A 12,528-nucleotide genomic window follows, 5' to 3' on the forward strand; every position below is an offset into this window, starting at 1 on the left:
ATTAGAGGAGACTCAGTTTCAAAACGAAAATTCTAGTCTTAAAAATCACGAAAAAGGTCTTCGGGTTTTGGTATTTATAAATGAAACATCCGGGTGATGATACATTTGCTTTATTTATACTTACGCAGCCGACCACAACTGTGATAAAGAACGTGCTAATCAACCAGAGTGACACTAAGGCAGGCTGACAAACCCAGCTCAATAATTCACAATTGTATCAACAATTAACAGTTAACAATTATGTTAACAATTAAGAATAGTTTTAAAAATTAACAAAAATATTCTCACTAATAGAAAAGGAGTTGCAGTTAGTTCATTACTTTGGAATGATTTCACAAGGCTTCTTGCATATATTTTTCATGTTTATTCTTATAACTAATAATATTATAACGTTTTTTTGATATAGATATGTGATTTTTATCTGCTTTATACACATTTCTTTTGCAAATTTTCCTTTTTATTTTGTGCTTTTGTCAATCACACAAGCATAACTCCGTAATTATTTTTCAAATACAATCGTGTACGGTTTTATTTTTCCCTAACATCATTGTTTCTGTACGAATAATCGTGGTTTTTATTGCGTAGAACGATCAAGTACCCCGTACCTTACATTGTCGACTTTCACATTCACAAAAACTAATATGCAAAAAATTAACATCGAAAAAACTATCTACTGAAATTCATATCAAAAGCCAAACTCCCCAAAGAACAAGCTTTAGGTGAAGAAATCGCAGGAATAGGCTGCTTTACTAAACCTTTAGCTTAAATACAGCTCTAAATCCTAAATAAGTCAGTTACACTTTAGGGGCACGCCGCCGGAGGAAGACTCAGTCGCGATGCCTCTATTAGACAGACTGTGGAGCGGACAGCTCAAATTGAAACGAACCCAAGCCAGGACCCGGGATGTAGGCTGTTTGTTAAGTGTACGTTCGTCAATCGGCTCCCGAGACGTGAACCTGTAGAAGTCGGTAGGAGGCGGAAGGCATCTGCACGTTATCATTCGTTTTTGGTTTCAGTCAGCGTTATCTATCTGAAGTGTACTGCGTGTCCAGAATGAGATTTTCACTCTGCAGCGGAGTGTGCGCTGATATGAAACTTCCTGGCAGATTAAAACTGTGTGCCCGACCGAGACTCGAACTCGGGACCTTTGCCTTTCGCGGGCAAGTGCTCTACCATCTGAGCTACCGAAGCACGACTCACGCCCGGTACTCACAGCTTTACTTCTGCCAGTATCTCGTCTCCTACCTTCCAAACTTTACAGAAGCTCTCCTGCGAACCTTGCAGTTTTCTGTACTGCGGGTGTTTATCACTGTCGTCTTCTGTGTTATTGTTTTGTACCTCACTCTGTTTCGTACTGTTCCTTGTCCTTGTGAGGTTGTTGTGGTCTTCAGTCCGAACACTGGCTTGTTGCTGTTGCTGACTAGAAATGCTGAACTTCGAGATGTTGGCGGAGACCAAGCGCGTAGCGGTATTTCTCCGATAGTGACTACAGCGTGGAACATCAGCCATAACAAATGCGGTGGGCTATAATAGTTAATCGCTGTCGCCGTCATTTAGTGCTGGCCAGGTAGCGCAGTAACGCTCCACGTGCACAGTAGGTCGGTCCATTTCGTTGCCCACGCACGCGGTCCTTGATAGCCCAGAGAGGGAATTTTTGCGTAAATGGCGTGAACATTTTTCTGATAGAACTGTCGCGCAGAGTTTTTGAAGCGCTCGCTAAGGAGAGGCACCCCAGACATTTCGTTAAATGTGTTAGTATGATATCCAGAAGGTACTATGAGTGCACGTTCTAAGGCGCAGTTTTGTACAGCCTACTACGTCAGTACTCCGCAAGCCACCTGACGGTATGTGGCAGAAGGTAATTCTGGTACCACTAACTGATCACTCTCTTCTTTGTTCCATTCGCGAATGCCACGTGGGAAGAAAGTGTCGGAAAGCCTCTTTACTAGCTCCAATTTCTAGAATTTTCTCGTAGCGGTCATTTCGGGAGATGTGTGTGAGAGGAACTAACATGTTGTCCGACTCTTCTCGGAAAGGATTGTCCTGAAATTTCAATAGTAAACCTCTCCGTGATGCAAACGCCACTCTTTTAGAGTCTGCCACTGGAGTTTGATGAGCCTGTCTTTAAAGCTTTCGCACGGTCTAAAAGATCTCGTGACGAAACGCGCTGCTCTTCTTTGGATCTTCTCTATTTCTTATACGAGTTGCACTGGTAAGGGTCTCAGACTGGTGAACAGTACTCAAGAATCCGTCGAACAAGCGCCTTTGTATACCACTTTTATAGTGGATGAATTACATTTCCTAAAGGTAATCCCTACGAATCTTAGTCTGGCATCTTCTTTTTCTACTACTTGTTTTATGTGCTCATTCCAGTTAAGGTCGCTCCGGATAGATATTCCTAGACATTTTATGGTAGTTACTGTTCCCAGCAATTTGTCATCAGTAGTGTTGTTGCACAATAGTGGATTTATTTTCTTATCTGTGCGCAGTATGTTATATTTATTTACATTCAGGGTCAGCTGCCAGTCCCTGTGCCTTTCATCAAACCTTTGTAGGTCCTTCTGCAATTCATTACTGTCTTCCGGCATTGCTACCTTCTTACAGACATCCGCATCATTTGCTATCAGCCTTAAAGTACGCCCGACGCTTTCTACTAGATCAATTATATTCATTGTAAACAGTAAAGGCCCTATCACAGTTCTTTGGGGTAATCCCGAAATAACATCTGTTAATTTTGTTTCTTTAAGAGCAACATGTTGAGTACTGTTGCGAGGAATTCTTGAATCCAGTCACAAATCTGTCCCGATACTCGGTAAGCTCGTATTTTTTTTTTTTTTTTTTCACTAAGTGTCGGTGCGAGATAGTGTGAAGACGAGGAGCGCAAATGGAAAAAATTCAAAAGCATCGTTCAAAATGCGTTAGACAAATATGTTCCGAGCAAGCACCTTCAGTTTCCATTGTGCTGTATTGCATAATACAACAGCAGCGTAACCCCTAGTTTTATGTACGGTTTTAACCTCCCCACTATATTTGTTTCTGTATGAAATTTAGCCCAACTTTATCCCCCACACTATAAAATTCTACGTATTATCAAAAACTATTTGCCCACAAACTCGCATGCTGAACTTAGACTAAAGAGAACCTAATATGAAGTGAACTGCAACCGATCTGAATGCAACTACTCTTTATGTTAAATGTGCAACTGAAGAATAACAATTATCTGGCCCTAATCCAAATTTCTGCTTACCTCGCGTCTTGACGACATTGTTGCAACTTTCTCGAAAGCACAGCAGCAAACACCAAGCAGGCAGCGGCTAAGCTAGATTTCGGTTTTTGAATACATACAGGGTGATCAAAAACTCAGTATAAATTTGAAAACTGAATAAATCACGGAATAATGTAGATAGAGAGGTACAAATTGATACACATGCTTGGAATGACATGGGGTTTTATTAGAACCAAAAAATACAAACATTCAAAAAATGTCCGACAGATGGCGCTTCATCTGATCAGAATAGCACTAATTAGCATAACAAAGTAAAATAGAGCCAAGATGACGTTCTTTACAGGAAATGCTCAATATGTCCACCATCATTCCTCAACAATAGTTGTAGTCGAGGACTAATGATGTGAACAGCACTGTAAAGAAAGTCCGGAGTTATGATGAGGCATTGGTGTCGGATGTTGTCTTTCAGCATCCCTAGAAATGTCGGTCGATCACGATACACTTGCGACTTCAGGTACCCCAAAGCCAATAATCGCACAGACTGAAGTCTGGGGACCTGGGAGGCCAAGCATGACGAAAGTGGCGGCTGAGCACACGATTATCACCACACAACGAGCGCAAGAGATCTGTCACGCGTCTAGCAAAATGGTGTGTTTTTTGGTTCTAATAAAACCCCATGTCATTCCAAGCATGTGTGTCAATTTTTACCTCTATATCTACACTATTCCGTGGTTTATTAAGTTTTCAAATTTATACTGACTTTTTGATCACCCGGTATTCAAACTGTTGCATGTGGTAAGGCGTAATGATAAACAGTGGGGTGGTGAGAGTAACTATTCCTGTGATATGGTATTCCAAGACACCGGTTTTAGAATGAAGTATGTATTCAAAAAGTCAGAGTAAAACTTAAGTGTGATCTTCACACTTAACATTGGTCCGAAAAATACTATGCTTAACAAAAAGGTACAATGTTAACAGAGCATTTACATAAAAGTCAAACAGATTAATCAATTAATATGTCTGTGCATGACTTAGGGAAGTGGGGTGGTCTCTCTCTCAGCTCTGTGCAAGTTAACTAACTGACAATAATCATTCCTATCTGCGCAGTACTGCAGTCTTACCTCAAACTTCTTCTCTTCAAAAATAATAACATTTTTCGAAATATACGTTCATTTAACCTTTCAATAAACGCATCTTACTAATCCTAGCTGTCCTTTACCATTTACTTTATCTAACAGATACAATTACAAGTTAATACAGCACTACTGAATACGCTCATCACCTACCACACTTCAGCAACGAATGTACACTGAAAAACTTAAGAAACAGGTTGACCTGCCTAATATCGTGTAGGGCCTCCGCGAGCACGCAGAAGTGTCGCAATACGACGTGGCATCGACTCGACTAATGTCTGAAGTAGTGCTGCAGGGAACTGACACCATGAATCCTGCAGGGCTGTCCATAAATCCGTAAGAGTACGAGGGGGTGGAGATCTCTTCTAAACAGGTCGTTGCAAGGCATTCCAGATATGCTCAATAATGTTCATGTCTGGGGAGTTTGGGGACCAGCGGAGGTGGTTAAACTCAGAAGAGTGTTCCTGGAGCCACTCTGTAACAATCCTGGACGTAGGGGGTGGGCATTGTTCTGCTGGAATCGCCCAAGTCCGTCGGAATGCACACTGGACATGAATGGATACAGGTGATCAGACAGGATGCTTACGTATTACGTACCTGTCAGAGTCGCATCTAGACGTACCATGGGTCCCATATCACTCCAACTGCACGCGTCCCACACTATTACAGAGCCTCCGCCAGCTTGAACATTGCCCTGCTGATATGCAGGATCCATGCATTCATGAGGTTGTCACCATACCCGTACACGTCCATCCGCCCAACACAATTTGAAACGAGACTCGTCAGACCAGTCAACTTGTTTCCAGTTATCAACAGTCCAGTGTCGGTGTTGAGCGGCCCAGGCGACGCGTAAAGCTTAGTGTTGTGCAAACATCGAGGCTATACGAGTGGGCTTTCGGCTCCGAAAGCCGACTGGCTGACACTTGTTGATGGCGCAGCATTGAAATCTGCAGCAAGTTGCGGGAGGGTTGCTCTTCTGTCACGTTGAATGGTTCTCTTCCGTCATCGTTGGTCCCGTTCTTGCAGGATCCTTTTCCGGTCGCAGTGATGTCGGAGATCTAATGTTTTACCGGATTGCTGATGTTCACGGTACGCTCGTGAAATGTTCTTACTGGGAAATCCCCACTTCATCGCTACCTCGGAGATGCTGTCTCCCATACAAAACATCACGTTGAAAGTCACTTAAATCTTGATAACCTGCTACTGCAGCAGCAGCAACCGATCTAACAACTGCACCAGATACTTTTCCTATATGGGCGTTGCCGACCGCAGCGCCGTATTCTGCCTGTTTACATATCTCTGTATTTGAATACGCATGCCTATACCAGTTTACCAGTTTCTTTGGCGCTTCAGTGTATCATATTGCGCAAAGACTGTGCCACAGTAGGACCAAATATTGTTTAAAGTAACTGTCTCTCTCTCTCTCTCTCTCTCTCTCTCTCTCTCTCTCTCTGATGTGCACATCGATGACATACAAAAACCAAAATGAATGGCCGGTGAGCCATATGCGACAAGGAAGAGGAGGCATGGGACTTAAGAGTGGGTAAAGTTCCCTTAGTCCTCTGACTTGGAGAACGTCTTTGCGTGTCAGTTTTCCTGTCGAACGTGACGAAAAAATCCTCGGCTGTAGGGTCGTTGGGCACCACATGAGTTACTCTGCAGGCATGTAAGCGTGATCTGCAGAGTATCCATGTAGATGTAGCTGCAGAGGTCGATATGTGAAACTGCCTGCTGTAATCATGCCTATTCACCCTCTAAAATGTTTATCCCCGCATTTCCCTCGGATTCCACGGTGAATATTCCTTGATGCCTCGGGATGCCTCTCGATGTCACACTGTACAGTAATGGGAAACGGCACATAGCTTTATTGTGGGTGTTGCAGACCCTGACTACTGCTCGCTGGTGCGCGACATCCCGCCGTACGACAGCGGGCGGCGGCTGCTGGACCTGATGGACATGGCGGTGTTCGACTTCCTGACGGGCAACATGGACCGCCACCACTACGAGACGTTCCGCATGTTCGGCAACGACACGTTCCCGCTGCACCTGGACCACGGGCGCGGCTTCGGCCGGCCCTTCCATGACGAGATGTCCATCCTGGCGCCCGTCATACAGTGCTGCCTTCTGCGGCAGTCGACGCTCACCACGCTGCTCAGGTACGGCACGAGCACCAGGGAAGGCAGGGAGATTACGGTGTGACCACAGCCTAACACACGTGCACTTGCCACAGTCCTGCTCATTTCTAGGGTCCCGCACCTCAGCCGGTAAAAGAGGAACACTTAAGCCCCTTCGCTCATCGAATATTTTAAAATGACTTTCCTCTAAGCATGGGGAGTTCACAGGTCCCGCCTCCTGCAGTTTCATAGGACATTTGTTCGATCACGTTTAGATTATGGCAGTGTGATCTATGGATCAGTCTGTATTTCCTACCTCAAGATGTTAAACGCTGTCTACCGTGAGGGCATTCTGAAATCGACTGGAGCCTTTCGGACGAGCCCAGTTCCGAGTCTGTGGGTAGAGGCTGGTGAACCACCACTCTGGATTCGGCGACGTATCCTTTTGGCTCACCTCACTCATTGGCATTTAGATGTGGGTACCCAAAGAAACCGGAATTATTTTTTAAAAGCTATATGTTTTCAAATTGTTTACAAAACAACCTTATCCCCTTCAAAATACCCTCCATTACAACTCAATACATTTGTCTCACCCGTGCTTTCACTGTTCGAAATATTTTTTTTAGTCATCTTTAGAAATGGCTGACAGCTCCTCCCTCGTTTTCTTTCTTGACTTCTTCAGTGTTGTCAGATCGGTGTCCTTTCATGCCCTTTGTCATACGTGGAAATAAGGAAAAGCCGCACGGAGCCAGGCTAGGCGAGTAAGGTGCGTGGGGCGGCGGAACCGTGCCATTTTTAACCAAAAACTGTCTAACAGAGATGGTGGTGTGTGCAGGTGCGTTGTTGTGGTGGAAGAACCAGTCTCTTCTCTGCCGCAAATCGGGTCTTTTTTGGCGAACACTGTTACGCAGTCTTCTTAAAATCTCCAAATAAAAGATTGGTTGATGGCTTGGCCTGGGGAAACAAACACTGAATGAACTACGCCCTTGGCATCAAAAAAGCAAATCAGCAGTGTTTTGATGTTTGATTTGACTTGATGACATTTTTTGGACGGGGTGACGATGGCGTCTTCCACTGGTTTGACTATCGCTTTGTTTCTGGGTCTTAACCGTAGCACCATGACTGATCACCAGTAATGACCTTTGACAGAAAATCTGGATCAGTTTCAAGCTTTTGTTTGCAAGCACATGTTTCAGCTCGATGTTCCTTTCGACCGTCAGTCAGTACCGAGGAACAATCTTGGCAGCAACCCTTTTCATTCCAAAATCATCCGTTAAAATTCGCTGAACTGAGCTCCAAGATAACCCAATAATCTCTGACAGTTGATCAATTACATGTCGACGGTCTGTGAGCACAAATTCTTGAATTTTTTCAATATTTTCATCGATTCGGGCAGTTGATGGACGTTCAGAACGAGGTTTGTCATCAATCGACATGCCGCCATTTTTAAATTGTGCAAATCACTCGTACACCTGAGCTTTTCCGATAGCGTCATCTCTGTGAGCTGTTTTCAACAGCATTTTTACCGAGTAGCAAACAAAATATCTCAGCTCTTCATTGTTAACTTAAACTTTCCGTCTTAAAAAACGAAACAGGAAATAAATAACGCTATCAGAAACAATCACTGCAGATGAACAGAACAAGCCAGGTCGACAACATTGACGGCACTGAACTGGCAATGAGTCCTAGAGACAGAAATGGGTACTACACAAGTTCCGTCCACGACAGTGTTGTTCCGGTACTTTTGGGCTCACCTCGTAGTGCAGTGGTCCAACCCAGCTTTGAACGCTGTTCAGGAATCGGCCCCATGCGACCAAGCCATTCGGGATACGTGGCTATTGACTGTTTCAAGGATCTGGATGTATCAGACCACCAAATGCACAGCAACGGATTTAACGCGTTGCCGCGTTGGTGTCTTCAGAGGCCCAAAGTGATTTTAAACTTAACGCATGCGAGAAAACTTGTACTCCAAATTATGTTTTTACAAGTTTGTTTTCTTCAATTTTACGTACGTACCACAATTTTATCGTTGTTTATACGAAGGGATCCCAGCAAGAGAATGTCCTCGGTTGTTCCACTGTTTTCCCTGATAGGGTTTTCAAAGTGCACCTTCAGGAACAGTATTTACAAATTACGATGCGGAGTTATATAACGTTATGATAGGACTAGAGAGCATTCACAAACATCACCGTATAATGTTTCTTGTCTGTTCCGACTCCCTTAGTGCAATGCAGGCACTTCATCAAATGCATCCAGTAGACCAGCTGATTCATCTCATCCATGACTCCTTACAGAGGCACCAACACCTTGGCAGGGGGCTGAACTTTTGCTGGGTTCCTGTCACATCAGGAACAGGGAAACGACATGACCGACAAAGATGCCAAGGAAGCAAGTCGGGATGGTGTTCTCCGTCAATGTCCCATCCCGTTGCACGCCGTCGTCTCATTTTCTGACAAACGCACCATGCGTCAGTGGGAGATTAAATGGTTGAAGTTGACAGAAAACAAACTGCGGTCGCTCAAATATACCGCACAGGAATGGCAGACTTCATGTCAGCCTCACCGCTGGAAAAAGGTTCCGCGTATCAGGCTGCGCATCGGACACAGCCCTTTAGCACGCGGCTCCCTCCTTCGGCGGGAGGATCCACCACTCTGTGAGGCTCGTGGTGTGCCGCTTTCAGTTCAGCATATTTTGGCAACGTATGTCTTATATACTGATATCAAGCAGCCCTCAGTCTCGGTGGAGATCTGCCCACCATCCTCGCGGGTACTGATTCCGGTCTTACAAGGGTGGTGGCGTTTTGTGAACTGTCAGGGCTCATCCTGCAAATTAATGGAGAAGAGAGACAGACTTTAATGCAATATAAACTGCTACGCATGTGGGGACAGCCTTCGTCCCCAACCATGAGACTGGCATGCTGACTTTTCATCAGGACGCTGATGACCATGATGTTGAAGGCCTTTCACCAAAAATCATCATCATCATCATCATCGTTAAGCCCCTTTTACTCGGTCGACTTCCTTGTCTCAGTTGATTCCTCGAGACAAGTGAGTGTACAGCAGCGCCCCTGGCGTTTTACCCCCGTACTGAGACTCGTCTCTCTCCTTCGTCGGTACCAAAACTGTGTGTGTTGTGGGAGCTGAGAGCTGTCTGGTATGCAGTTTGGCATCTGCCTGGTGAAAATAAGGTTTTGAGGGAGTATCATTTTTACGAAAAAATCGATATATATATATAGCAATAAATTGTAGGAATAAACGACGACAATAGAGTTTATTAATGGCCAAAGCAGAAATCATGAAGCTCCTGTCAAAGGTCGTGTGGTAAATTCTTTACGCTCCTGAGAACTAAAAGAACAGAAAGTGTGTCATCCAAATATTTCGAAATACGAGGGTTATTCGGAAAGTGAGGTACGATCGGTCGCGAAATGGAAACCACAGAGAAAATCCGATGAAGTTTTGCACAGGTGTTTGGGAAGTGTCTCTAGTACGCCCGTCGATCGCGTTAGGTAGTTCTTTTTAGTTCTCAGCACACAGGGAGCACATAAAGATACATAGAACAATAGTTTCACCTGCCTAGTACGAGGGCCTGGTGAGAAATTTCGCCTGAAGCTATGCAGCCAACATTACATAACTGTCGTGCGGTTTCTTCTTCAAGACAATTCTCAGCCGCATTCTGCAGGGGCAATGAAGATGCTCCTGCATCGTTTTGAATTGGAAATGTTTGATTAACCGACAATACAGCCCGTAATTGTCTCCCTCTGAGTTTCATCTCTGCTCACATGAACCGCTGGCTATGAAGACAACATTTTGGCACAGACAACGAGCTGTAGGCCAGCGCAAAGAATTGGCGGAAAGCACTTGCGGCTGCCTTCTATAACGAGGGTATTGGAAAGTTGATCCAATGCTACGACAAACGTCTAAGTCGGATCGGCGACTACGGAGATAAGAAGCTGGAAGTTGTAGCTAACTGTTGCAAATAAAACAGTTTTGATTTTCACTGTGGTTTACATTTCGCGACCTATCGTTCCTTATTTTCCGAATAGCCATCGTATAAACATTCATTAGCTCGAGTAAATATATACTTGCAAACACATCAAACAATATCAAGAACGCAGCCTTTTCGCTAAGTGTCAAGTAACATACAAAATTATTTTTCTGTTAAACAATTGTGCCTTTTTCACTGTTGAAATAATTTTGTTTTAAACATGTTTATCTATTTACTTTCTTATTTATGCATAGTGTAGGCTATTTCTCTGTAAAACATAAATACCTGTTTGCTTTCAGATATTTCGTCCCTCTTCTAGGAGAATACTAGATAGGAAAAAATACCAGTATCTTGTGAATCTTTTAAGTGTTTCACGAAAACAAAGCAAACACCACAATTAAGTTTAAGAAGACACAATAATACAGAATCCATTTCTATAACAGCATTCAGCTCGGCCAGAATAGGTCAGCTGCCGATGATAGCAGATGCCATCATAGTCGTCTGTTACAGCGCATGCGCAGTGTACAGCATGCTCGGGAATTAAGAATTCCGCACTTGGTACAATCTGCAGATCAGTGACGTCGTAGACCCACTCGCGACGTGGCTGACTGCTAATTCACACGCAGGCACGAGAGGCACACACTTCCAGCAGTCGATTTTGATCAGAGAATCGCGTTTGTAAATGTATAGCAATAGTTTATCGTCCATCTGTTTGTCTGTTAGCTCGTCAGTCTGTTAAGACGCATTTTTCTTAGGAACAGTTAGATTATCGGATTGAAATTTATATTTTTTTTCTTCGGTTGGATTATCAAATGGAATTTATGTCAAACAGTGGTCTACGGTCCCTTGGCGGTGTAAAAAATTTTAAGCTCCTAAGACAATGCAGTCAAAAGATTCGGCCCTCTGTCAAGACCCTTTTTTCTCAGGAACAGGTAGACGTAACAAGCTGAAATTTAGTCAAATACTAAGATCTACGGTCTCTAGGCGGTATAAGAAATTTAAGCGTCTAAGTCAATGCAGTCAATAGCTACGGCATTTATGTCGCATATTTTATACTCGTAAACTCACTCATCTCAGCATATAGATGAACTATCCATATACATAACTAAGTTTGTACGGAGCCCTCAGAACGCAAGTCCTGCCTGCACTTGTGTGGTTTTCGTTATGCGGTTCGACAGCAGCACGCCAAAAAGTGGACAGTAAGCTGCACTGTTGAATACTACACCAAACGATAGTGAATATTACCTTCTACGTTGATGTATGCCAGTGGTCTTGCTGCGTTGGATACGATTAGCAGTGTCGGAGGTGGCCGGTACTCCAGACCCGCCACAAGTTGTTGGCAACCCTCCCTTTCCCTTTGCGGTAGAGGGAAGGAGTTCAAAATGGTTCAAAAAGGCTCTGAGCACTATGGTACTTAACTTCTGAGGTCATCATTCCCCTAAAACTTAGAACTACTTAAACCTAACTAACATAAGGACATCACACACATCCAGGCCCGAGGCAGGATTCGAACCTGCGACCGTAGCGGTCGCGCGGTTCCAGACTGTAGCGCCTAGAACCGCCCGGCCACCCCGGCCGGCGGGAAGGAGTTGTGGTAGCGTAAAGTCCCTCGTCACCAGTATACAATGAGGTGACAAAAGTCATGCGGTAGAGGTATGCACGTATACAGTTGGTGGTAGTATCGCGTATCCAAGGTATAAATGGCATTGCATTGCTTAAGCTATCATTTGTACTCAGGTGATTCATGTTGAAAGGATTCCGCCGTGATTATGGCCGCACGACGGGAATTAATAGATTTTGGACGCGGAATGGTAGATGGAGCTAAGCACAGGGGACGTTCGATTCTTGAAGTTAGGGAATTTAATACTCCGGGAGCCACAGTGTTAAGACAACGCCGAGAATAATTTCGGGCACTACCTCTCCAGCAGCGGCGTTTGCGTAGAGTTGTCGCTCCTAACAGACAAGCAACAGTGCGTAAAACAACCGCAAAAATCAATCTGGGACGTACGACGAAAGCATCCGTAAGGACAGTGCGACGAAATTTGGCGTTAATGGCTTATGGCATCAGAGG

General features: G+C 44.3%; 1 protein-coding gene across 1 annotated transcript in view; it reads left to right on the forward strand.

Annotated features, from left to right (window-relative positions):
- Positions 1-12,528, forward strand: part of LOC124593912 (extracellular serine/threonine protein CG31145-like) — a 324,714-nt gene that overhangs the window by 293,085 nt on the left and 19,101 nt on the right. The window contains exon 9 of the mRNA XM_047132262.1: positions 6,242-6,515. Coding sequence (XP_046988218.1) covers positions 6,242-6,515 — 274 coding nt within the window. The remainder of the gene's footprint in view (positions 1-6,241; positions 6,516-12,528) is intronic.

The sequence above is a fragment of the Schistocerca americana genome, chromosome 2, assembly GCF_021461395.2.
Source record: "Schistocerca americana isolate TAMUIC-IGC-003095 chromosome 2, iqSchAmer2.1, whole genome shotgun sequence".
In the NCBI taxonomy this organism is placed as follows: Eukaryota; Metazoa; Arthropoda; class Insecta; order Orthoptera; family Acrididae; genus Schistocerca; species Schistocerca americana.